This window comes from Poecilia formosa, unplaced genomic scaffold (assembly GCF_000485575.1).
Source record: "Poecilia formosa unplaced genomic scaffold, Poecilia_formosa-5.1.2 Scaffold1, whole genome shotgun sequence".
Classification (NCBI taxonomy): Eukaryota; Metazoa; Chordata; class Actinopteri; order Cyprinodontiformes; family Poeciliidae; genus Poecilia; species Poecilia formosa.
The window spans coordinates 5839930-5867178 of record NW_006799940.1 but is presented as its reverse complement, the minus strand read 5'-3'; the positions used below and the strand labels follow the sequence as shown (position 1 = coordinate 5867178).

Below are 27249 nucleotides of genomic sequence, written 5' to 3'. Positions count from 1 at the left end.
TGACCAGTATAAAACAGTTACCTGTTTAGCACAGACTTCTTGTTGGACCTTTTCGCCCAGCTTCTCGAGCTCCTGTACTTTTTCTTCTATCTTCACAGAAACTGCTTCTCTCTTACTTTCACACTTTTGCCTTTCTCTTACACCCAAGACATCGACCAGCTTCAATCTGCTCCTCACTTCCTCCTCGGTGATTTTAAGTTTCTGCTTCTCTTCATTTATCCTCTCAGCTTTGACCTCGGAAATGATCGAAGGCTCCTTCAGTTTTTTCTCCACAGCCTTCAGCCAATCCGACATCCTCTCAGCCTCTTTTGAGAAATTCTCTCTCTTTGTGACTCCGGTCTCACTTTCTTTAACTAAAGACTTAATATCACTCTGTAATGACTGCAACAACTCAAGCTGCAGTTTAGTTTCCTGGAAGAAAGCAGTGTCAAACTTTACATCAAGGTTTTTTGTGTGTGTATAACGTTCTTCTACCTGAGATCTCACTCCTTCTAAACTTCCCAGCAGCAGATAAAGATTTGCTATTTTATCTAAAGAACTCAATTCTTTATTTGACTTTACTCTGAGCAGCCCCTCTTTAACAGAGTGAGTCTCTGAGTTTAGTTTGGACACAAGTCGGTTGTGTTCATCTATTTTTTTCAAACAGTCGCTCAAGTGTTTCGTCTTCTGGTAATTCCTTCTCTTCAGTTTGCTATGGAGAGCGACCAGCTGCTGCATCTCCTCAGCTTTGTTTTGATAACATCTGATTAAAAAGCCTTGGCTTTTCCCATGAAGTTCTCCGACAGCAGGACCGAGATGAACCAAACTTTCATCAATAGTTTTATGTTCATTTATCAAACGGACACCGTTCTCCTCTGTTATGTTGATAGTCTGCTTCTCAAGATTGTCAAATTGCTCTTGGAGTTCCTCCAGTGCATTGCGAGTGATTTCAAACAAAGTGCTGAACTCTTTTCTCTCTTGGATAATCTGCTGGACCCTGTCTTTCTTCTCTTTGGCAAGAGCTAGGATGGCGTTGTACTGCTGGGGCAGGGCATTGAGCCGCTCATCCAGGTAGCAATGGTCGACCTCGTTCAGAGTAGGGAGGATCTCCTGACCGATTCTTTGGACGATGAGAAGGAGGTTCTCGTACTCCGAAGCCTGCTCTAAGACACTTTGATAGTTAGACATGTGATTTAGCAAATCTGAGCTCTCTTCCACACTGCTGAAGTTGATTTCAGGGAATGTTATGACTTCCGCTCGTCTCAGCCAGTTGCAGGTTTTGTCCAGGTCAATCTGGAAGTACTTCCTCGAAGTCAAGGTTTTTTCCAAGCCAGCGAGACGCTGGGTAGTCCTCTGGAGTGCTGTTTCAAAGGCTGACTGTAGCTCCTCAAGTCTCGCCAGTGTTTCCGCTCTTTCTTTGTCGCTTGCGTCTCTCTCCAACTCTCGCCCTTGAACCCAGAGCGAAGCCAACTCTCTCTGGTAAGCCCGTAAGCTGCTCTGGACGCTCCGACATGCAGCAACCTGTTTGGTCAAATCCTCTGGAAGAAGAGAAATGTGGTCTTCTAATAAAGCTTTTCTTTCCTGCTGCTTTACCCACGACAAGGCTCTCCCAACTCCTTGAAGGAACTGCGTTCTCTCTGTGAAAGCCTTGAGAAGAAGTTTTTATCGGTAAGAGGGCAGATGTCCTTTGGGGTGCAATTAAAGTTTCATTTGCATTTAATTTAGAGTGCCAGCTGCTTACCTTACTGAGGTACTTCCTCCTTTGCGAAACCCGAGCGCCGAGAACTTCCACCTCCATCTGGGCTTGCTCAACAAGCTCCTGTAAGCATTTCTTCTCACTCAGCCCGAGCCTAGAGGCCACAGCCTGTGCTTCGTTCACCGCCTGACCGAGCAGCTGCTGACGGGCCTCCAGCTCTACACAAACGCTCAGGTGGTCAAACAGGAAACTCTGGGCCAGGTCTGGAGGTGGGCTGGCTCTCAGCGCAGAGGTCAGAGCGGGTCGCTGTTCTTCCACCCACTCTCTGGCATCTCTCAGCTGGGCCTCGACCCGGGAGAGATCCTCCAGAGTCTGAGCAGAGTCCTGAATCTTCTGCAGAATCAGGCTTTCCAGCTGGGCCCAGCGATGCTCCAGATGACCCACCTGGTTAAATGTAAACAGCTACTGAAACAAATACCTTATATGGTGTGATTTCCTGAAATAGGGATGCAAGTTGTCGATTAATGAGTTAATCTAAAGTTGGTTGATCTGATAAATTGACTAACGATATATTGTTAAGCGGCAATTTTCTTATAAACCTGAGTTTTCTCTTGCATCAAGACTGCCTTTCCATAGCATAAACGGTCACATTGTTTATAATACGTATATGTTTAAGAAAAAAAACTAAACAACTTTGCTCCATGAAGTGCAATGACACCCGACAGTCATTGGCATTGTGTTGTTGTTATTTTTTCCATCGTGTTAAATTTTTTGTGTTTTATGCTGTCATCAAATCTTCCCCTTAACAGCACATCAAGAATATTTGGTGGAGAAGTTAAAGCTGCTCCACCATTCAGTTCGGCTGATTGAGCACTGCTAAGGTGGAACTTAACGAACTTGTCGTGTGCTTATATTTCAAAACAAACAGAAACTCCATAAAGTGCATTTTCCATCCCAATCTGGATTTCGTTTGGTCCGTTTCTGTTTCTTGTTCTGGTATTCCCCGTCATCTTTGTTTCTGTATCATCTGACTCTGCATGAGTATGTCCACTGGTGCCCTCTTCTGGACGGAGGCCAAATTACAACACTAAAATGTGGTCTAAGTGGAAATTATAAGTTGATTGGTTGGAACTAATTTTAATCTAATAAACCACTAATCGACAATTAATCATAGTTTAATTAATTATTTGCATTACAGTTCTGAATATCTTGGCATATATTTGAAGACGATGGTAATGCCCTCACCTGCTGTTTGACCAGCTCCTTGTCTAGCAGACTTAGTCGAGGCAGGATGGCTTGTCTCTGGTCCCTGAGGTCTTCTAGGGTTTCTTTCTGCTCATCTAGGTCACTGGCCAGTTTCCTCAGAGCCTCTAGATGCTCACTAGTGCTCTCAGTGTCAGCCCTACATACATAAACGGTGATTTTAAGGAACAAGGATGCTATAAAAGTGACAGTAATGTACAAGCTTCAAAGAATCTATAATAGACCCAATTATATGCACAAATAATGTATATGTATAGTCAATATTAACACCTGAAAAATGAATTACATAGATACCTGGCGAGATAGTCCCATTCTCTGGATACTTGATGGAAAAGTTCTTCCACAGCAGCGACGCTTTCCTGGTACTCTCCACTCCGCTGCATGTCCTCCCCTCGCTGTGCCTCCAGCTCTTCAGCCTGCTGGCCCAGCTCTATCCAGCCTCTCTTCAGCCTCCTTATCTCCTCCAGCGCAGGAGAGACCTGTCCGCCCGTCAACCTGCCGATGGCGTCACTCAAACGCGCTGCCTCAGACTGCTTCTCTCTAATCTGCTGTAGAAACTCCTGCAGGAAAGAAAGCAGATTATTCACCATTGGTGGAAGGCGAAATTGGCATTAGGGTGTTTCCATTTGTCAGTCTGACAACAGAGTATGGTCTGTGTTGCTTTGTTGTAAAACAGAGAGATGAGAAAAACTGTTGATTGTGATGGTGGTGAAATATAACCATCAACTATCAGAAGTTTCAATTTCGACTTGGTGATTCTGTGTTCAGCTGTTTCTCCATCTTGAACTGAGCCACTGACTGAGCTAATGCTGCCAATGCCCGGTTCTTCTCTTTGCACTTTTCTGTTTGTGCATAGAAAGTAATCCTGGCTCAGTTCTTGAGTTGAGTCTCTGGACAGATTCATAAACTTTGCGTTTTTATTAGTGGTGAAACTTGATTAGCATTTTTAATTGAGTTAATAACAGGGTCTGAAATTAAGGCCCTGCCAATTGACAATGGGAACATCTGTGCTTGCTGCAATATGTATTGCACTGAGATGGTATATTAGGCTTAAATAGCTTCTTAAATAGGCCATCTCCTTTTTGTACAACTTGCACACAATAATGGTCTTTTCAAGCGCCCCATCAGATCATTTTTGGAGCAAAAATTAACTCCCAGTTTCTACTCCTGCTCTTTGCAGATGCCGCTTGTGAGTCAGATTTTTGAGGGTACACACACAGACAAAGATTCTGGTCTGGGACGTTTGTAAGTTTAATCAGTGTAACTAATTAAGCAAAATTAATGTGTTAAAGTCCCGGCCCTAGTTTTTTTTTAAGCTCAAGTAGCTCAGAGCTTCTTTGTTTAGCCACGACTCTTTCCTGTGTGTAGCTCTGGCTGCCAATAACTCCTCGTTTTTCATCACCACAGAAAGTGTCCCTCACACAGTGTTTTTCTTTTTCTGTGGCTCTTTCCTGTTTTGGCCCAAATGCACAACCACTTACAAAAAAAAATCAAATAAAAAAAGCCTGAGGGTAATCCCGCTGGAGGATTTTCCTCTCTAAAGGCATCGCTGCAAAATCAGTGAATTGGATGGGGTTCCTTTCTACTAAATATTTTTTGACAAAAGGCATTTTATGATTCATTTTATGATAAACTGAATTTAATGGAATGGACCATAATCTGAACTATAATCTGAATAGACTGAATTCAAAAGTTTGATTGAATTTGAATCTACCTATTTGATTCAAAGTTACTGTATTTGGATTTAAGTTGCACAGGATTTACCAGACGAATCCAGGTTGATTCATTTTTTGCAGAGTTACACAAACAGACTGACTGACATAATCAGATCTGGGAAAAAAACAAAACAAAACAAAAAAAAAAAAACAGATTGTTTGCCTCTAAACTAATTAGCAGGGCTCCTCCTAATCCAACCATTTATTTGGAAAACACTGAAGGATTGAGCAGGCTCGTGAGTCAAATTGTGAGTTCATTTTCCTGTAAAGTCTTTCCCTGTTTTGCTTTTTCGTTTCTTGTGGCACACTTATTAAATCTGAAGGCAGACAGACCTGTGCCTTGTCCAGCTGGTTTTGTGCAATCTTTGGCTCCAACTCTGCAGGTCTCCTGATCAGGCTCTGAAGCTGCTGCTCCGTCTCTCTGAGCTGGGTCTCTAAATCTGTCTTCTGCTCCTCGATCTCCCTCCAGTTGTCTGCCATCTCTTCACAAAGAAGCATTCGCTCCTCGATCTAACAGGAAACATACAAAAGAGTCGCTCCAGTAAAAACAAAGCGAAACATCTGCGTTTGATGTAAAGGCTTCCTGTAAGTGAACTGGCCTGCAGTTTGATCTGCTGGATGGCTGCAGCAGCCTCCCTGACCCTCGGTTCGGACAGGTCGCACGCTGAACACACAAGCTGGAGGTACGTGCTGGCCTGCTCCTGGAGAGCTCGCTCCTGCTTCACCTGTTTTTAACATTTCTGTTCATTTCCTTCTCTCTCAACTGTGCAAAATAGCAACATTTCTCTCTATTTTTGACTATTCAAAAACATCTAATCATGCAAACTCAAAAAAAATATTATTACTCTAAGACTTTAAAAAACACATTATTTTTATTTAGTAAAAAGAAATGTGGTTCTTGACCTGCTGGAGAGCTTCCTCGAGGCTGAGAGATGGTTGTGGATGAGGGTCTAGTTTTTCTGAAGCAGAGTTTAGCCACGTCTGGCACTGCTGCAGTGTGTCCTGCAGACTGACATGCCTCTGCAGCTCGTGGTCCAGGCTCTGGTATACCTGCAGAAAAAGGAAAAAAACAAAAAAAAACAAAGGTGTATAATACTACGTTTCACAACATCAGTAATTTGGATTCCTTTGGTAAGATACAGTAACTTGCTACGGTTTTCTCATTCTTTTGTGTTTTTTTTTTTAACAAAAGGCCTAAAAAGATAGTTGAGAAAAATCTGTGTGGCAGAAAAATAATTCTGAAAATGCAATGCCAGCACTGATACAAGGTGGTGGCAGCACTATGCTGTGGGAATAACATTTTCAGGAGGGAGAAGGAAGCTGGTCAGAAGTCACTGGATGATGGATGAAGCTAAACTTAGCGCAATGTAGGAAGAAAAGCTTCAACAGGATGGACAATAAAATGGTTTAGATCAAACCATATGCATGTGTCAGAAGGGCCCAGTCAAAGTCTGGACCAAAATCTACTTGAAAATCTGCACAAAGATTTATAAATATCCATTTAGGCCCCTCTCTGGCACCTTCGAAGACACAATAAATCACAGAGCCCCCCCCACCCCCACCCCTCTCCTGTCCAAAAAAAAACAGGCAGTTACGCAGCTTTGTATTTAACAGGTGTTGAATGTGGAGGCGTCCAAGCCCTCCAGGGGAGAGCAAAACATCACGGTCTGATTGACAGTGTTAATTTGAGAGTCTGAAAGGAGGAGCAAAGGGAGGGCCAAAGTGTTGGCAAACTGCCCTGCGACTTTGGCAAGGGCTTGAAGTCTGGTGTGGTGGCAAGTGGCAGGCAGGATATTAGAGCTGTGTGGCGCTGGGACACAGTTGGCAGCCATTACAACGCTGGAGGCGCGCTTGTTGCGAAGCCAGCAGTGTCGCGGTAAAAAGTGGCTGGATCACACAATGCCAGATTGGGTGTGCGTGCGGTGGCGGAGGTGGTGTCTCGGGACACGGGCGAGCTTCGATGATGGAGGAGACGGTGCCAAAATGACAGAGTGGGGTTGGATTATGGGACTAGCCAGATCTACTGGATGGCTGTGTGTGATCATTTCTGGCTCAGGCATGAAAAAGTGGGGTTGACAAGGGATCTGTGGAGATTAATATGGAGAGATTGAGTTAGTGATGTTGGCTGGTGGGGTCTGAGTGCGGCTGCTGCTGCTGCTGAGCTCTTCTTTGGCGGATTTAATTGGCTATGCCCTCTAAAGCGGCACTGAAGGGCTGCCTTAACAGAGACGGGTTTAAGTGTCAAAACGGGTTGGGATTAAGTGGATACCTAGGCTGCTGGAATGCTATCAACCTCCTGTCTGTGCATGTGGTTGTTTTTACACATGTGGGCAACTAAACACTATACGCCACGGATAATAAATGTTTTATAGAACCGTACTCTTCTCTCATTTTCCTTTGCTCCCTCCTTTTCCGTTTGCAGTCTGCTCCTTACTCACCCTCTGCGCTGTGCTGCAGATGGCGGAGTAGCTGTCTCTGATGCCTTGTTGGTGAGTCTGGACCTGCTGTCTCAGTCGGCTCTGCACGCGATCGCTGCAGCCTTGCACCAGGCCCTCTCCCTGCTCTTTCAGAGCTGTCAGACGTTCTTCAAAACCCGCAATCTCCTCCATGGTGGCCTGAAGAAGGTCAAGTAAGAGACTAACTTCAATGCAGAACAAGTCAGAGCACTGCTTGGTGAGACGGACTTTCTCTAAACGTGAAGGACTAAATAAGAAAACACATGAAACATAATTATGGAGAGGGAAACAGCGCTGCCTGCTAAATCTGTAACATCTGTTATAGATTTTTACGAAATATCCACACAGAAAATGAAGTGAAGTGAACAAAGACATCAGCATTGTGATAATAAATAGCTCAGTAGCAAATATCCAATTAGGGCTCAAGCTGCATGATTTTGTCACCAACATGGCAAACGGCAGCAAAAATGAAATAATGCGATTTGTCACCTTGTGCCTGGCCAGCTGTTGAGTCGCTGCTTCCAGGCTGACGCTCACGCTTGGATCTGGAGTAACCATCCTGCTGGACATCTGCAGCAGCCAGCGCTCCACTTCCTGCAGCTCGTTGTGGTAAGCTTCCTGTTCCTTCACCTGGCCTTCCAGGTTCTCCACGTGAGCCTGGACGCCGCAGACGGCACAGGAGGAAAATGTAAACCAAGCAGATCAAGCCGTGCACTGGAAAAAAAAATTGTTTTGTTTCTTAATGTCGTTGCATCAGAACTCGCTCCCAACCGTTGCAGCCTTGCAGAGAGCACTGTAGTCCTTTTGTATCCTGTGCATTTTGTCTCTGATGGAGGGATAGTGGACAGAAGCCAGGAGAGCATCTCCCTTCTCCATCACAGACCTGATGGACCCATCATGGGACTGAACCATCTGTAAGAGAGCCTGAGGACAAACACACACAGATTTCTTTGATAATTACTATGTCAGCATGTAGGAAGCAAAACCCTGCTTTAAAACGAGACTATTATTTAAAAAAATGTTGCTTTTTCACCACTCTTTCTTATCTTTGTTTGATGCTCTTGTTTTACCTTTTCTAATTTCATTTCAGGTGTACTGTCCTTATACAGAGTTACTTGAGTTATGCTCACTTTGGCTTCCTTCGTGCTGATATGACCTTGTGACAATACTGTCAGTCCCACTGCTGAATAAACTTTAATGTCATTCCAGAAAAAGCTTCTTCCATAAACTGTGTGCTGCTGTGTGGCGTCAACTTTCTTCTTCTGCGCAACCAGGTCATAAACCGTTCACACCGAAGTAGCACTGTGGTTGGGTTTAGTTAGTTGTATGAATGACCAGAAAAAAAAAAAGTAAAAAAAAAAAATTGGATTTCAGCAAGAAAAAATAAAAAAATGAATTGAGCATGAAGACCTGCTGTGTGAAGCCGTATTTATGGACCATTTCGAGGTTAGATTAAGACTCTCAGCTAGATCAGCAGTTATTTTAAGTGTATTCACTTTTGAATTTTTCCACAGTCACTCATGGCCAATTAAGATAATAGTATTCAGCTCCATCTCACCTTTTAAATCACCAAAGTGTAAAATTTCCAGACTGCTGAATTAATGGTCTGCATAAATTTTTTTTTCCTGCTTTACCTTATACTTCGCCAGCTGAGCTCTGCGCTGGTAGAGTTCAGCCTTGGGCTCCACCGGCGAGCCGAGCAGAGCCCTGGTCTCCACGAGCCACTGGACCTGAGCCTTGTATCGGTCCTGGAACTCCTTTGCGAGCAGCAAGGCTCTCTCCAGGAAGCTGCGCTCTTGCCTCAGTCCCCCGGCGAGCTCTTCCAGCTGGGCGAGACGCGCTTCAACTTCAGCTCCTAAACTTTCAGCTCCGGCCTCGTCCAGGAAGCCGGCTGCCTGCTCCGCGCGCTCCCTCAGGGATTTCAGGAGATTGTGGCCGTGCTGAAGATCAGACTGCAGGTTCTGGTTGAAAGACAGTAAAAATATGCAGAAGCATTTAAGTCCTATGAATGTTTTCTTACATTATAATCAAAAATTTCAACTGATTCAGATGAGATTAAAACAAAGAACTACATAATAGCAAAGGCGAGAAAAATGATATGTGGCTTTCGAAAACTTTCACAAATAAAAACGAAACAAAAAAATTGCAGTGTGCATTTGTATCTAGTTTCCTTTACTTTGAAGGTTCATATTTCAGCAGGATACCAACCCTTAACCTACAGCCAGAGCTCCAATGAAACGGTTTAGATCAAACTGTTGGAATGGACTAGTCAAAGTTCACATTTAATTCAATTGAAAATCTGTGGCAAATTGCCATTCATTGACCATATGCAGGCAATCTGAATAAGTTAAGATATTTTCCCCCCAAAAAAAAAAAAAAGAAAAAAAAAAAAGGCAAGCTCACCCAAAAGAGCTGGACTAGCAGTAATTCAGACTTAGTTGGGATGGATGCAAATTCACGCCACATTTTTCAGTTTATCATTAATGTGCCGTTTTCCTTCCCTTTCAAAATCATCCAGTGTTTTGTCTTGGTTTATGCAAAATCCCAGTGTAAAAGGTCTTATGAGTATGAAGCGTTATGCAAGGCTAGCTTAGCATCGGGGCCCTCAAGAATGAATACAAAATTATACGTTTTCTTTATTTTAAGGAACATTTATCTCATAGCTTCAGTTACATTCAGTGCGCTATTTCTCTGTTTTTAATTTTTTTGTCCTTCACCTCCTGTGCTGCCCTGTGCCACAAACTGCCCTGGCAGGGCTTCTGAAAAGCTTTGAACCCATCAGGTAGGCTGACACCTCCATCCTGAAACGTGAAGAAGGATTGGGAGTTCACGGCGAGGAAGAACCGCAGTGAATAATATGAAAGGAGGACCCAATTATAAAGACCCTTAACAGGCAACAGTAGCTACGGGGGTTTCCAGGGCAACACTACACAACGCCGCGCACACATGAACTGACCTCCCCTCGACGGGATGCCATACAGCTTTCATCATCAGCCTATTATTGGATGAGCAGAGACGGTAACCTCACACTCAAACAAGCTCGGCTCTCAATCCGGCTCCGTGGGGAACATAACGAGACCTGCGTGTGTTTGCACACGTCTCTGGGTCCTGCTTAATGCGACGCTGCAGGTCTGATCACCATCTCCGATGTTCCTGCCTTGTCACTTTAACAAGCAACATGCCTCATATTTAGATTTCATGCAACTCTGCGTCAAAGGAGGTCTTCAGCAATTCCTATTTGTTGTAGAGTTGCATATTGTTCCTTATAGCTAATCATCTCCTCTTTCTGTCTAAATTTAAACTACTTCTTGTCTTACGGTGAGATTTTGCTTGCAGTTTTTGCTGAACACGGTTAGCAATAAACTTCACTAAATTCTATTTCAGTTTGAATGCTATTTTTTTTTTTATCTATTTATACAGCAGATATTTGGCTTAATTCTGTCTACATTGAGGCCTTGAGTCATTAGTTAGCACAATTCAATGAACATTATCTGAAGTCCTAAACACAAAGTGCCCTTTATGATTCAACTGTCTAGTACCCGCAATTATCCAAGTCAAGTTCTTTGTGTGCTGCGTTTAATCATGAGCTTGAGAGCTTCTGGACTTTATTCTGCATGAGATCTTGGGTTCTTTAATTAACTCTAATGTTTATCCTTCAGTTCTGAAAATCAAGTGGATGAGCAACTCAAAATCTACAATTTTGCAAGAGTGTTATCATTGTAAACCTGTAAATGCAAATTCGTTTCAAATCTAGGTTTTACTGTGCAAATCTCTTGCAACAGTAAAATGTTGCAATGTTTTTGTGCTATTTTATGTTTATCTGTAGGTCAGTTTATTTCCATTTAATCAACTGACTTGATTAAAAATACTAATGGTTATACAATTTATTGACAAAAAACTGAATCTGTAAACTAACAAGGTTCATAAAATTACTTTATCCATCAGTGACTTGCAGAAAGAATAAAAGCCTTTTATGAAGACCACTTTACAAAAGTTACTGCAACGTCTGTATTCTTATAAGCAAAGTAATAAAGTAATCAAGGGCCATTTAAAACAGCTAATTTTGTATGTTGAAACATGTCGCTCTAAAGCGATTTTACTTGGCATGTTTGGACTTGAGCAGACTTGAAGCAATATTTGAACTGCTGAGAGAGTAATTAGAATTACAGATTAACATGAATCAACTTAAGACCTTAATCAAGGCCACCACAACACATAAAAAAAGAAAAAAAAAATCACCCTGAACCATCAATTGCCGGCTTGAAAGGAGGTCTGGGTGCAAAGACCAATCTGTTTTTATTCATATTTAATTTTATTTTAAGGAAAATAACCAATTTCAGGAAATTATCTTTCACAGTTGTTCCATAAAAATGCAACAACTTTCAAATAAAGAAAACATCCTTGTCTGTTGCCAAATAGTAATTTCCGCCAAACCAACACATTTGCAGCCAAAAATAAAGTTCAAAACCAGCTAATGGGCCTTAACACAGCTATTGACGTCTGGTCTGTGTGCCGGTGCGTAATCGTCCCGGCTCACTGAACAGCCCAGCTTCCCTCACAACAGGAGACGAGTAAGTGATGAAGCACGCTCGTGTGTCATCTTCAGCACTAGGAGGACACATGTGGTGGCCGCGCATCTTCGGTCGCAATGCAGAGACAGAGCATCGATCCCTGAAAGGGGATTACGGCAAAGACCACACCAGATGATGTATCACAAGTGTTGTGGGGGTGTGTGGGTGTGTGGTGCGACTGGTTTACAGGGAGGAAGACGAGGAGAGGCGAGATACTAAAGAACTGAAGTGGAAGAAATGTGTGAAGCCACATAGGAGTCACAGGTTTTTTGGAGTTAGATCTGTTCAGGTTTGCGCTTCGTTTTTAGAGATGAAACGAGAAAAAACTGCGAGCGTGTGTGTGTGTGTGTGTGTGTGTGATGTGGAGCGGTAAGGGTACTGCATCAATTACAGCGTCTGTGCCAGCGGGTTCCTGACACCGACTCTTCTTCATCCTCTTACGCACAGTGGGAGGTCCCTCTCTGATACCGCGTTTCCTCTAAACCAGCACCAGCTTTGTCTTCATAAAGAGCCGATCGATACACACATACCCATCAAACCCTCCGTGTGCTCGATGTGAACTACGCCACACAAACAATAGTGCAGATTTTTTTCTTTTTGCTGTAGTGGATCTGGTGTCTGAGCAGCGTTAAGACAAAAAAAAAAAAAAAGGTGTTGCTTTCTACTTCTGTAATGTTCTTTAACTTGTCCTCTTCCCACAAACATCTCATTGGCCAAACATTTCAGAATTGTTGATAATATTAGGAGGAACCAATTATTTCACTCAAGTTAAACTCTTGCCATTTTCTCAACCCGTGCAGTTTGGTGCGTCAAACACAGAACGACAGTTCATGCTAACCACACGCCGTGGCATCTGACGTCATAAATAAATGCAGCCCAAACTTCGACTAGCAGATCAATACCTCTAATTTCTTCATCTTCCTCTCCATGGCTTGCCGGTCCAGCGGTTCAGAGCGATCCGTCAGTGTTGTGAAGCTTTTCTGAGTCGAGCCAAGCCACTCGCTGAATGACATGCAGAGGCTTTCGGCCTCTTCCATGCTCTTCAGCTCCTCCTGCAGCTGCTTGATCATATCCTGAAATCAAGCAGGAAGCAAAGGTTAGAAGATAGCTTTCCCAAAGATTAGATGAACAGCATTTAACACAAAGAAACTTCAACGTATTTAATGTGAGAAACAAAGAAAGAAACAGAGAGAAAGTAAATGAGAACCGACATGGTTGCTGGTCACAAGCCTTTTGTTATTTTTATCTGTGGAGGAGAACTAACACTACAATGGGCTGGTTTAGATCAAAGCATATTTGTATTAAATTAACCCAAAATTGAGACTTCATTTGGTGGAAAGAAATGAACATGTTTTCTTCCCAGTCTCTATATGCTTTTTACAACTTAAAATGAATCATCCCGCTTCTACGTCACAATTATCCACTGCTTTCTGGTACATTACAATGAATCATTAATAAATAAATTGAAGTTCATGGTTATAGTTCTGAGCTGAGAAAGGAGACAAAGAGGTTTTTGTTCTTCAAAATATGACGGATTTTGTTTAAACCAGGCGACTTTAAAAAAAAAAAACAAACAGATATTTGTATAGTAAACTTTTCAGCATTTGACTTTGGGGAAAATTCAAGAAGCATCCCATGTTTCTTTTCCTTTCAAGGTGTGAGATTTTTCCCAACAGTCTGACATCGGTCACTGCGGACCACAAGCTCTCTGATCCGGCGTCAAGACAGAAAATACCTGCTTTCTCCCTTTCGCTTTCATCTGTTCGGTGTCAATACCTTCACTTCAAAGCAGCGTGGGTTTTCTTTTATATTTTGAAGCATTATCCACTTGACTGAGGTTTCGAGTCAATAGCAGCACAGGGATAGAGAAAGCTTCTTGCAGGTTTGACACATTATTCACTCAACTTCCAAATCCTGCAGTGAGGAAGCTCCAATTAGCCAAAAGTGCTGAGTGCACACCTTTTTTTTTTTTTATAACAGCTTCCCACCTCAGGCCCATATGGCCCCTACTTCCTGCTGGATAATTACAGGGATCCACAGGATGAGGGGGTGTTACCTGTGTGGCTGTAAGTAAATGCATGCCTAAGTCAATTTAAGCATTAAGAGAGGATAGGTGTGGCAGTGGTTGGGAGTAAAGGCAAACTAACCAGCACATGCACTACATTCAGAAGGGTAACTAGAGATGTTAGCAACAATAGCACAAAAAATTATTTTTTTACACCTGACTCAAGGTGTGAGATTGCATTTAATTACAGCTTTAGTCCCTGACCAGGAGAGCCCCATTGATTTTCCTTTAACCCCCACCCCACAGGGGGGGACAAATAGAGAGGCCAGACCTGAGAATACAGACAAAACAAGCTGGGCTCACAGAGGTAAGTCCCAGCGCTCCTTCAGCGGGGCGCTACAGAAACACAAGCCCAAACTGGAGTGGATTTCATGGTGAGAAGAAGCACAATCATGTGTGAAAAGGCCCACTGTGGGCAGCGACAAGCAGCAGTTCACATCTGTTTCCAACAACACCAAATGTCTGTGAAGCGAGCAGAATCGCACAGGAAGGCAATTGGCCAGGCTACATTTGTGTGTCAATTAAATATTTTGCGCGTATTGTCTTCACCAGGAAATAAGAATCTGTATGAATATTTACACGTCAAAGTTTTCAATACAACAAGTGGATGGTAGCCAGCAAATAATGCAGTAACATGACTGGAAACCAAAAAAAAAGTAAGTGATGTGTGAACAGGTTGAAAAAATAATAAGCAACAACAACTAAAAATCTGAAAGTAAAGTTCAAAACCGATGGAAAAAAAATATTCAAAAACCATTCTTTGAAAACATGGAAGGAAGTTAAAAACTCAACAGAATGCAGATATGACTCATTGAAATGACACGTATCAAACATCTGAGAGGGTCAGACCTGGATGCTGAGCAGAAGGGAGTGGTAGCGAGCGGTCAGCTGGGTGGCGGTCACACTGATGCGACTGCTGATGTAGGTTTCCTCCAGAACCTGCTGGGCCAGAGATGAGAGGCCATCGACTTCTCCCTGCCGCGCCAGCACCGCCTCAAGGTACCCCTGAAAACAAGGACAGAGATAAACAAACCATATTCATTAAATTGATTGAAATCCTTTGAGAAACCATTATTTAATTACCTGCTAAAACAGATTCAGAAAATATTGAATCTGATGCAGGCAAATTGTTCCAGGAGAGGAGACCAAGCAGAGGAATGCTGTAGTTTCGCTTGGGATGTAAATAAGTTATGTGTAGCAGTGCAAAGTGGCAGATGCTTCATTGCTTTCTCTCTGACAGAGGAAAAAAATTATCTTTGGCGTTTACACTCTAGTGAATGCACCAGGAGTGTGTAAATTGGGAGTCAAGTTTGTGTGGCTGTCAGTCAAAAGGCAAATCTAAATCAACTCACAACTCCAAAAATTGCTTAGGGATTCAATTATTTATATATAAAAGTCTTACTGGTGATCTTTTCGTACTGGGTCTAGACTATTCATACTTGGAATGTTTTATTAGAATTTATTGTGATATAAACCATCACAAAGTAGTGAAAAATTTTGAAGTGGAGGGGAAAATGATACATGATAGGTTTAATTTAATGATTAAAATGTGACCGTATTTTCTTAAATTTGTCACAAACTGGAGTTTTAAATAAAGTTTCAGAAGACATCCCTTTCTCTCACCTGGAGTTTCTTGAGCTGGCTCTGCTTGGTGTTTCTGTCGGACCTCCGGTTGTTTCTGATGCTTGCCATCTTCTCCGTGTCCTCCAGCCACTGAGCCAGGTTCAGGAACCTGTGACCCATCTGCCTCAGTCTCGTCAGCGCAGAGTGCAGCTGGCCCCGCGTCTCCTCCAGGCGGCTCTGGTAGGATGCCCACTCTCGCTTTGCGGTGTCCAGAGCTCGGTCTTCAATCTGAGGGACGCCCCAGGGGATCACTCTCTCTCTGCTGGTCAGCACTGAAGCCAGCAAAGACTGGCCCTTTGAGCAGCTTTCCTGCAAGCTCTAGAAAGCAAAAAAAATATATATGTGTAACAGAAAAGTATGAATAAACTTTAAGGAAATGTGTGTTTTTAAAAGTGACCTATTATTCTTCCTTGAACAGGTTAGGATGGGAATATGCACAAAATAATTCTTAGATAATGAGATTTTAGATTGGTCAGTTCTACCCATTTTGAGATCCTTTCATATTCAGCTGTTTTAGGGCCACCTGTCACTTTAAATACAAATAAGCTATATATTTAAATTCACGTGTAAAATTGACTGCAAACACATTGGGCAGTCACAACTGTATATCTTTGAAAAGCAGAAGTAGAGCCTCCTGCACAACCAGCAAAAATGCAGTAAGGGGTTTGTGGATGATAAGTCAACAACAAAACTCTTGTCATTTCCAGCAGCCATTGTACAGCGCTTACAGTGTTAAAACAAACAAACCAAATGTGCTGGAGCTCAGCTTGGGTTGCTAGGTAATGGGGCTGGGATTGGCTGGTGTTGCTAGGTAACAGTGACCATCAAATGGGCTCATTGTCCAGACACCAAAATCATTAACCTATTGCCAAAAAACATCTCGGTGTATTTTTTAAAAACTACTTGGGATGTTTATAGAAGCAGTAAAGACTCAAATGGAAGCATAAAAATGAGCAAAATGTGAATTTTGCATTACAAGTCCCCCTTAATGTTCGACTTGAACACACAATACACCACTTTTAGACAATTACTGACCTGAAGCTGCTGCAGTGTTTTTTCAAGTGTATCCACGTTTCCCTCTGGATGAGACAGCAAAGCCAGAGATGCCTGTTCCTGCTCCAGCCAGTCTTCAAACACATGCAGTCCTCGCTGATATTCCTGATGGACCATAACCAGCTCCTTCGCCTTACTTACAGCATTCTGCAAGGTCACAGATGTTAGACACATCAATGTAAGGTTGGATTTTTCTACTCCAATGTTCTGCACGTGCTTTAAATCTCTAATGTCAAACATATGTGGGAAGAGAATTACAAAACAGGTAAAAATTTTAAGATTATACAAAGCAGGAATGAACACCGATTCAAATATTTTTAGAGGAGAAATCTAATGTGATGTTGGCAGTAGGTACCTTAGCTTTTTCTTTCAGTGCATTGTATCTACTCTGCAGCTGTTGAACCTCCTGCCGAGTTGTGTAATGTTCTGTCATGTTGGAGCCTTTTGTGGCGATGGTCTCCAGAGGACTGCTATGACTCAAAACCTCCTCGTAGAGAAGCTAAAATATAAATACACACAGGTGAGGCAATCATTCAAAAGATTTGAGCATATATTTAAATGCATAAAATAATGTAACAAACTATGGGAGGCTAGTCTTTGCATGAAATACCTTTGTTTTTCCCAGGTTGGCAGTTTTGTCTCTCATCTCTGAGTATTGTCTGTCCGAGCCGCTCAGAGTTTCTTCCACTCGATCCATCCACTGCACAAACTGCTCCACATCTTCCTGATAGCTGGTCCACTGCGACAGAGAGCCTTCCAGCTGACTGTAAGAGTTAAACACAGCAATGTGGACACAGATCAAGCTAATAAGTGTGAATAAGGACATACAGGAATGGAAAGAACTGGATTTTGCTCACCTTTTACACTGAATTGAGGCAGAAAGCAACGAGTCCCACGAGTCCTTCAGGTCTTGGATCTGTTTGCGGATCACTGGGACTCCCTCAGCTGAAGTGTTCCTCTGGACCGCCTCTCCCCGGGTCAGGAGCATTTTCAGCTGGATTTCCCGCTCCTGACGGGCAGCAAGTAAGGCCTAGAGATGGAGAACAGAAACAGGCAAAATAACTTGCCAAAGTGTACAATATTTGAACGTGACACATGAAAAATACAATGTTATTTCTGTCTCCAGAAAGATTCGGCTACAGAACTGGGAGAAACGCATCCATCATGTCTAATCTTACTTCCAGCTGTAACATGCGGTCCTCCAGAACGCTCTTGTCCGTAGTTGTGGATTTGCAGGTGCTTATGACCCTTTGTGCTTCGCACACCCAGTCCTGAAGCTCTTTAAGCCCCTGAGAGAAGAGCTGATGCTCCCCAACGATGCGTTCAATCCTGGAGACTTTATCCTGCAGATATGAGAGTACGACAACGTAAACACACTCAAAACCCTTTATTGGTTCTGCGAGATCAGAGAATTACAGTCTGTGCACAATCAAAAGTCTCCATCTTGTTCTGTTTGTTTGAAATGAGCCTTGTTTACGCTAAGAGATGTCTCCAGAGACTCGCTCATCCCCCCTCATCATGCAGCAAACGCTAAAGTTTACAGTGATACGCTGCATGTTTTGAACATCCAAGAAACTGAAGAATAGGCACATTGAAAGCTATAATTATTTTCCTGAATTCCTTCTTCCAATGTCTGACAGGGAAGAAGATATAAAAATAGTAGCTACTCTAGCGAAGCCTGTAAAGTAAATAAACCCATTCATCATGGCAGGGGTTTTCTCATGGTTGTTGAGTAAGTGGTTTTTGGTCACTGTTATGTTTGCAGCACAATACATCAAATAAATCACAAGAGTCTGGCCGACGTAATGAAAGCTTCAAAAAGGTCAGGTTCAAAGCAGAAGCATGTTTCAGCTCTAGCATTTTAACAGTGAACCGGTGAACTACAAAGCACTGGCCTTTTTATGCTAATGAGGCTTCAGCCTCAAGGGCCTTTAAGAGGTGAGACGGATTCATGTGCTCAGGTAAATTTCTTTAGATACCATTTTTTATAGAAATGCACCAAGAAATTGAATGTGGACTGAAAATGGTTGACTTTGAACCCTTTGGTTCAGATGACTCAAAACTCCAACACTGTTTCAGTCAGTAAACACATCGTATTGCCAAGTTGTTCTCAGTGCTTTTAGATTGGCTGGATTTCCACTCAAACGGGCTACTTTTCAACACAACGGGTTGGGAAAATAAAAGGTTTGGGCAGCTTTTCACAACATTTAGTGGGTTTTTATAAAATGCTAGTAGGAAAATCCTATCAAAATTAATTAGCGTTGTGCGGCAGAAAATCACAAAAGTTGTACATTTATCAAAATGTCATGTCACTTTAATGAAATGTCTGGAATCGGTTGAAGATTTCTTCTTATATTTCAGATTCTAAAAGAGAAACCAGAATCAATCAGAACTGGTATTAGCAGGCCAAAGGTTTACAAAAAGTGCTGGTAGGAACTCAACCAACATTTTTTTTATTTTTTTTTTTATTGGTGTGTCTCTAAAGTTTTCTCACGCACTGAGAAAAATCACACATTGCTCCTGCATAGCTAAAGAATAATCCATGATTCAACAGCAAACACACAGAAAAGCATGACTTGACCGACAGCTGTACAGTTGCTACTGGCAGAGCATGAATGATGCAGGGCATGCTGGTGGGTTTGAGTCAGAAAGCTGCAGAGTAGAAGCAGCGTTACCTTGGTTAGGTTGCTGAGGGAAAGGTACTGCGCTGACAGCTGAGATACTCTGTGGACGAAGCCCTTGCCAGCTGCTTGTCCCTCCCAGAGATGATGAGCTTTGTCCCTCAACTTGCTGAGCTCTACCTCTCGACTGGCCATCTCCTCCAGCACAGACTTTACAGAGCAAGTGGAGGGTGGGGGTAAAAGAGAGATGGAGCAACGTGATGTTAGGAGTGCAGGTTTAAACGTGACAGACGAGAAAGGATAGTCGATTGTGAGCGATATTAACACAGAAAATGACAGATGTTTTTACGACAGAAACATGAGGCGCAGAGCAGGGATGCAGGGTGGAGGGAAAAGAAAAACAAGACCTCACAGAACGTCAAAATCCAAAAATCAGCATATTTTCCTCCAGATGTTCACTTTTAAATAGAAACGCTGTTATTCACTTGGACACCGCAGTGCAGAGCAGGGAAATAATACGAAGGTGGGAGGTACGGTAGAGACAGGATAAAGAGGATTTTGCCAACACAGGTACAAACACCGAAGCCTGCTAGTATTGTATTGTATTGTACTTCAGGTGCTGCGAGGGGGGCAGAAATGTAATTACTGGCGGGGACACACAAAAGCCAACGATGGGAAGTGCTACCGCGGCAGCAGAACAAATACAAAAATAGCCACAATGATAAGCACAGAGCTTTGAGATGGGCTTGATACATTTTTTCCTATGTTGTCAGGTTTATCTCTTTGATGCTCCGTGCCTCTTTTCTGCTCCTGTGTCTGCCAGACACTGTTATCACTCCTAGAAAAAAGGTCTTTTAGCCACGCAGCACTTCAGCTCTGACAGAAAGGAGAATTAATTAGATTTCTGGACTTCTCCTCTGACTATTGTGTCAAGATGCGGCTCTATTTTGATCCACTGGTGCTCAACAAATGTAATTAGGTCCTTTTCTGCTCCCCAAGGATTTCAAATTGGTACTTTAGGGATTCATATCTAATGGAGAGGTAACCATTTATTATCCTACTTAATATTCACTTTGTGTTGTAATGACAGGGTTTGCTTAAATGAAAACAGGAAATGAGAAAATACCGGTGATAGCGGCATGAAAGAGAAATATAAATAGCTCCCTCTCTGCGTAACGCAGTTGAATTAAAAATGCCCTCAAGATATACAAAATTAATTGTTCCAGGAGTGACCATGAAATGATGCAAAACTAACATATGGCCTCATGAATATCCAAGAACAATTATAGCGTTAATGCAGTTTTCTGAAAGCGGTCACACCTGAACAAGCATTATTCAAGGGAGCGTGTCAAAAATGACTTTTGGCTACGAAATACCTGCAGTTTGGTGAGTTCATGTTTCTTGGTTGGAAGGTCGTGCAGTCGGGCGCTGCTCTCCTGGACTCGGGACTCTGTGCTGTTGAGCCAGTCCTGCACAGGCTCAGCACTGGCTTCGAACTCCGTCATCTGGGACTGAAGGTTCTGGAAATGTAACACAAACACAGGCTTGACTCGCAACACTAAACATATTAATTATTCTGCATCTTGTTGCAATTTTCTGTGCTAGAAAATTGCAACAATTTTCTAGCACTTCACAATCACGCACAGTGGTGCGTGATCGTGAAGTAGCAGAAATGAGATACATATTTTCAATCAATCAAATTTTATTTGTATAGCACATTTCAGCAGCAAGGCATTTCAAAGTGCTTTACATAACTAAAATAAAAACAGCATGTGACAATGAATAAACAGTGAGAAAGAGAAAGAGATTAAAAAAGATAAAAACATTAAAACCCGCACCCCTTTTAGGACTTCAGTTAAACGTCGTTTAACTGGGACTCTAACCCTCTGGGACTTTAGTCAAAAACACCGTTTGACAAGGACTCCAACCTCTAGGTTTTTAGTTGAAATGCCTTCAACTGGGACTCTAAACCGTGTAGGGCTTTAGTAAAACGTAGTTTAGCTGGGACGTTTTCCGGGGGGCATTACATCATTAAAACGTAAACAGTGAGAAAGAGAAATAAAAAGAAATTAATAAATAGATTTAAAAAAAAGATAAAAACATTAAAAACATCGAAGACATCAAAACCCGTACTCTAACCCTAATTTAGCCATAAGCAACTCTAAACTGGTGGGTTTTAAGTTGAGATTTAAAGGCACCCAGTGTTTCAGCTGTTTTACAGTTTTCTGGAAGTTTGTTCCAAATCTGTGGTGAATAGAAACTGAATGCTGCTTCTCCTCATTTGGTTTCAGAATCTTCAGCAAGTATAACTAAAACGTGCGGCGTGCATTTGCATTCGGCCGCTTTCGGTCTAACACCTTTCCATTAGAAGTCCCCGAATTTGCATATAGAGGTTTGTTAGAGAACATTTGTAAACAAACAGCATCAGGAAGACCAAGAAACACAGCAGGCAGGTCAGGGATAACGGCATGGGGACATAAAACAAGACATAAAGCAAACCCCAAGAGTTGAGCATTTATCAGAGCACTGTTAAATCTGAAAATGAAAAAGGTTTTTGCACAAATGCAAACCAAGTAAGGTATGACCAGCTAAACTGGCAGTCAGTACAAAGACAACATTTATTTCAAAAGGTAGCCAGGAGAACCAGTGCAATTTTGGAGGAGCTGCAGAGATTAAATTACATTCATGAGCTGGAATGGCCTAGACAAAGTCCACAGCTAAATCCAATAGAGAGTCTGTGGCACAACTTCAACATTGTTGTTTAATCTGACTGAGTCTGAGTTACTTTGGTGAGAAGGGGAAAAAAAGCGTCCTTAAATGTGAAAAGCTGGTAGAGAAAAAAACCCCAACACACAAGTAGCTGTATTAGCAGTGAAAGGTTGGCCAAGCAGGTTGAACACAACAATTTTCAAATTTTTATTGTAAATAATCTTGAAAACACTTCACAATTATGCGTTACTTTGTAAAAAAAAATAAAAATAAAATAAACACATATAAAAGCCTCAGTAAAATAAAATAAAAATTGTTATTTCACAAAACTTTGAGTTAGTACATCTTCTGAAGCTTGGTAAATGGGCACTGATGATCTGGACTCACTTCAGTGGAGCGAGGCATTTTTTTTTATTGAAGTCTAGCTAAGCAAACGGCATCCAAATGAAACCAACCTTGAGAGCATCTTCCCTCATTTGCAGGTTGTTCATCAGACTCTTCCAGTCTTCCCGGGCGTTAACCACCTTGGCCTTGATCCCCTCCACTCTATCTTTGGACACGACGGCCATCAGGAGCTCCCCGCTGGCTCCTACTGTACTCAGTCTGGCCTGGCCGTTCTCCCTGTCACTCAAGAACTCCTGAAGGGATGCGCAAACAAAGACAAAGGCGCTGTCACCGTTTACACAAAAGAATGAGGGCGTGGAAGTGAACAAAGAGGACAATGATAACTTATTGTAGGTAAATGTTTTCTGATATTTAAGACATTACTAATTCCCCTTACGTCGGCACAGGGATGCTATCGGAGACAAGGAAAGTCAGTGAACCTGAAACATGTTGGTTTCTTACACAGCTACCCACCGACGATGTGCACGTATACAAAGGCACACACGCAGCCTCCGCACACACCCCTCCCTCGTAGTCGAGCTGATGACAGTAGCGCAGCGGGGACCACTCCACCATCTGTGCAGTCAGCACATCGCTTACAGAGACTACGGCTCCGGCCTCTTCAAACACAGGCTCGGAAAGTCTTCATCTCTTTATCGCTCCTTTTCTTTGTTTTGTCTGCCTGCTCAACATTCATTTACCGTCTTCCACACTTAGCGCCATTCTCTGCCAGCTAGTGTAACTGTACAACACCAATTAAGCATGACACAGTGGATGCCCTCGCCCCTCCCACGCCGACCCTCCTGGAGGTCAGCCATGTGGAAACATTGTTCCACATTCCTCACCAAGTCAATAATAAATAAAACATGATTGATTCAGTATTCCTCTATCCTCCATATTCTTCCTTAAAGCTGCACGAAAACCCTCTAAAGTGCTTCTTTAGATATTCAGAAGGCCGAAAATAATCTTTTAAAGGCGCCCTTTTGCCGTGTTGGCAGTCTGAGACAATGTGCCTGCTAATTAAATAACTCCTGAATCACAACCAGTCGCTGAACAAAAACAAAACATCTCAAAGGGGTAATACCGAGTCCTTACTGTCTTCAAACAAGAGCTGAGCAGAAATGGAAACCTCACTCGTTTGATGCTTTTGTGGTTAGCGGACCGAGCGGTAATTAACTGTCAGGTTGCAGAGATGTGGAGGTGACCACCTTGCCTGATAAGCACCTGAGTCTGAGCCAGAACCATGGAGGCTTCCAAAATGTCACACAAAGACAAAAAATAAAATTACAATGGCAAAGAGACCTGCCGTGAAGCTTTCCTTCCTCTCTTTTTAGACCATTTCTAACTATTTGCAGCTAACGCAGGCACTTCCAACGAGTTCAATAAACCCGCAAGAGGCCAGTCTAAAGTTAAGATATTCAAACAGTCATCCCGTGAGGGAAGTCCTATTGAAAGTGGATTGATTACACATTTATTACATCATTATTCTTCTCTTTGTAGATGTTAAAGCAGCCACTCTGTGAGAGAGAGAGAGAATAAAACACAGCACTAGTTCATGTCTGGCAGCGATGCATTTACTGGGTTGTCAAAGTTTCTGATCTTCTCTGAAGACTGGAGAAAAACACTAGCAGCTTTTTAATTGAATACTACAATGTTTGGTTAAGTTCTATATCAATAGATATTAAGTGGAAGCATCATTGCGTCACTCATGCCGATTGCTAGTTCACTGCAATAATACCAGATGGTAATGTTCTCTATTAGCTTTAAGATGCAACAATGTGAATCAGAGTAATCTCTGTCCTGCAGTCTGCCAGCATTAAACAGGTTGTTGAATATTTAAATGATCAAATATGCACAATTCATTTCAAATAAGTAGCAACAGTCTCCTCCTGTTCTGACTGTGATTAATTGCTTTTATTTTTGGATTCTCCATGTCAAACTTATTACTTTCACAAAATGCAGACAAGAAAAAAAAAACGAATAAGTAAATAATTTTAACAAAGTGGTACATTTGCATTTTGTACGCAAGAGTTAGTGGCAATAGAGTAGATATACTATAATATGAGTACATACACATATTCTCAAGAAAATACTGCAGTTTTTCCTGATTTGCTTACTTGGATTCTCTGCAGAGCAGTGGAGACCTCTGTGACGGTCTGCGGCACATCAAAGCATTTGGCGGTACTGATTTTGGCATTGACCAGCCACTGTTGGAAATCTCTCAGTGCTGCACGGAACCTCTGCTCCAGCAGGCGCTCCTTATTTTGACACTCCCTGGACGCACGGAGGCTGAGACTGAGAGGAAGAGAAAAATGATCCTTAATCTGTTGCTCGTAGGTTGCAATCTCCATGGGAAACAAACAAAAACAAAAAAAACAGAAGAAAGCTAAACTCAGAGAACTTGCCGTTAACCTCCTACATGTCTCTAAAAATAAAGACTATGTGCGTACCTTTCAGATTATTCTAACTATATACAAGGCAAGCATGTGATCGGTTGTGAGAAACATCCAGGTGGAGAAAATGGCAAAGTGGGTGAAGTGGAATGAATGAGCGCTGGGGCAAAGAGGGGAATACTGCATGGGGGATGGTGGAAAAGGGGCACCGCATGGGAGGGGGGGGTGAGAGGCAACATATGACAGGGGCAAGAGTTCACAGGGGTGACATGATGGGGAGAACGAGGCATGACAGCCTGCTTCTGTAAGAAAACGTGTGAGATGGAGGAGGATACGCTGAGAGGTGAGAAAGAAGAACTTATAACAGCCTGAGGGTTTTTTTTTAGTCTATTGTTCATTTCTTACCGCACCAATACTGACAAAAAAAACAAAAAAAAAAACACACAAAAAATCCACAACACAGTAATCACACTTTAAATGCTATGCATAGAAAGCTTTCTTGTAAATAAATAAGCCATTTTAAAACTTGTGTCGAATAGAAGGGCTTCATTATGTTGCCTTAATGCTTGTAATACTGAGTCGTCAAGATGTGTTAAATCTAAACATTTTGAGAATTTACGCAAGACAGCTTTTTGTTTCAAGCAATAAAATCTAATTGAGAAACGGGGAATAAATTGTTTAGAAAAAATAACAGTATTGAATACCTATACCTTTGAATAGACTAAGCTTTATTTTCAAAACAAATGACAAAAATGTTTTGCAAGTGAAACAATTGTTGCTTTAATATCCGACACTCATTCTATTCCAGCAATCCTTTCTATGCTAGTGAGTTTTTAAACATAAAGCTGCTATCACGATGTTCTCCAAGACAAAATGAATTACAATGGCCGAAATGTCAATGAGTGTCCATTTTGAGGCACTCTACCTTTTGTGTATATTGAAAATCCTCAATGTTCGACTGTTTAAGGACTGAAAAGTTTATTTTTGCCTTGACATCGTCAAAGATGCACTTGAGTGGAGACAGAACACCTGCAGATATTGGGGAGTTTGCTGCAATATTTTTGGTAGAATAATCAGAGTTGCTGTAATCATTTCACAGTTTTCTCCATAATGTCCCAAAAAAAATTCAGTGAGCAACTGAGTCACCTGATTACAAACTGATCAAATGTGTTAGGATGGTGTGCTGGAGCGTTACATCCTTCACATAGCATATGCTTCTGCACTAATTAAATGCAACACGGATGTTCAACAGTGCAATGAGAATAAAGGGTTTGTTTCAGTTAAGTGGATTCCTGGTTGTACAAGTACACAAATGCCCAGTGGAAGTAGAAACATGTCTAAAGATTATTTTTTACAAAACATTTTCAGAGCATAAGAAACATGCAAATGAAAAAAAACCAACATCAAGTGGATCAAACATGCAAATAAAAGGACGGAACCAACGAAACGGTGTAAAATGTTGTTTTTTATCCATAACTTGGTTAAAAGCAAGGTCATTTTATCTCCTCTACATTACTTTAACAGTCTCCTTTTGCTTTGTAATGTGTCAGTTATTTTTACTATTTATTTCTTATTTTTCCATCGCATGTCCAACTTTTTGCAAAGTAAAACATAAAAGCAAGATTCATACATCGTACATTTAAAGCTGTAAACTTGATCCTGAATCCCTTTGTCAGAATTAATTCTTCTTGTGGAGAAAACTTTCCGAGGAAATTTACAAACCAAAAGAAGAAACTAATAAACTGCTACCTGTATTTAATAAGTTGCATTTGGGGACTGGTTGTGAGTATCTTAAAATCAATTTTAATTCTAGTTAGATAGGAAGCCTCTGGCTACAAAATAAATAAGCAAGTTTTGATTGTGAATTTTCTTTATTTAAAAGCACCTTTCTTGGTTTTGCCCCTGTAAAATCTAATAAATTGGCTAAAAAACTGATAAAGCCATTGTTTATTGTCCAGGTGATTAATTTTAGACTAACTTGCTGTACTGTGAGCAAAACAAAACAAACAAAATCCAAGTAAACTTTTTGCACAAGTCTGTACCATTGTTAAACAGAGAACCATAAATAACATGATAAAATACCACTGCCTTTTTTTATTTTTATTTTTTTAACCTAATTCATTGACAGGAATGGTGAGTGTGTGCTGTTCAACTCAGGTTGCAAACAATGATGTGCAGGACCACAAAACAAGGAAAAAGAAATCACTGAATTTCTGCAGATTGAAGTGGGTTAAAAGGGAGGGAACGAACTGAAGAGGTGGGCAGATGTTTAACCGGACAGAAGCGTCCAAAGGGAGACATAAAAAAAAAAACAACAAAAGCCAAACACCTAAATGGTCACAGAGACAACCTTGAGTTTTAATAGTGTGATGGAGACTTGAAAGGCTCGCACAGTGGGGATGGTTTGTGTAAAAGAGGCATTTTATTTATGCTGTGACAGACAAAAATCTGGCACGTTCTATGAAAAGGAGGGTAGATTACTCTTCCTCCTTCCCATAGGACTCGTCTCTTTCTCTGTTCACTCTTCTTTTCAGAGCTTAATTTAGGACAGGTGCAAAAAGGTGCACAGGCCAAGTCAGTGTCAGGTTGACAAGAAAGGTAATTAGGAAAAGCTGCTTCTTTGCCAATCAAAGACTCATAGCTCAAAGCATGATGACCTCACTCTATTTTTTGTTGTGGATGACAAAACATATACACATTTCTGTGGATTTTTTTTCTCGT

General features: G+C 41.8%; 1 protein-coding gene across 12 annotated transcripts in view; it reads right to left on the bottom strand.

Moving 5' to 3' along the window:
* Positions 1–27249, bottom strand: part of syne1a (spectrin repeat containing, nuclear envelope 1a) — a 139972-nt gene that overhangs the window by 48268 nt on the left and 64455 nt on the right. For 11 of the 12 annotated variants that reach the window (XM_016669422.1, XM_016669460.1, XM_016669419.1 and 8 more), the window contains 23 exons: positions 24253–24430; positions 22207–22389; positions 20419–20562; positions 19097–19252; positions 17600–17764; positions 17279–17451; positions 17032–17185; positions 16777–16920; positions 16404–16568; positions 15369–15686; positions 14595–14750; positions 12583–12753; positions 8744–9070; positions 7881–8033; positions 7599–7766; positions 7092–7268; positions 5557–5703; positions 5253–5378; positions 4987–5163; positions 3233–3498; positions 2921–3077; positions 1721–2119; positions 22–1626 (listed from right to left, as the gene is read on the bottom strand). In XM_016669422.1, coding sequence (XP_016524908.1) covers positions 22–1626; positions 1721–2119; positions 2921–3077; positions 3233–3498; positions 4987–5163; positions 5253–5378; positions 5557–5703; positions 7092–7268; positions 7599–7766; positions 7881–8033; positions 8744–9070; positions 12583–12753; positions 14595–14750; positions 15369–15686; positions 16404–16568; positions 16777–16920; positions 17032–17185; positions 17279–17451; positions 17600–17764; positions 19097–19252; positions 20419–20562; positions 22207–22389; positions 24253–24430 — 5809 coding nt within the window. The remainder of the gene's footprint in view (positions 1–21; positions 1627–1720; positions 2120–2920; positions 3078–3232; positions 3499–4986; positions 5164–5252; positions 5379–5556; positions 5704–7091; positions 7269–7598; positions 7767–7880; positions 8034–8743; positions 9071–12582; positions 12754–14594; positions 14751–15368; positions 15687–16403; positions 16569–16776; positions 16921–17031; positions 17186–17278; positions 17452–17599; positions 17765–19096; positions 19253–20418; positions 20563–22206; positions 22390–24252; positions 24431–27249) is intronic. The other variant, XM_016669455.1, reaches the window with a different exon arrangement.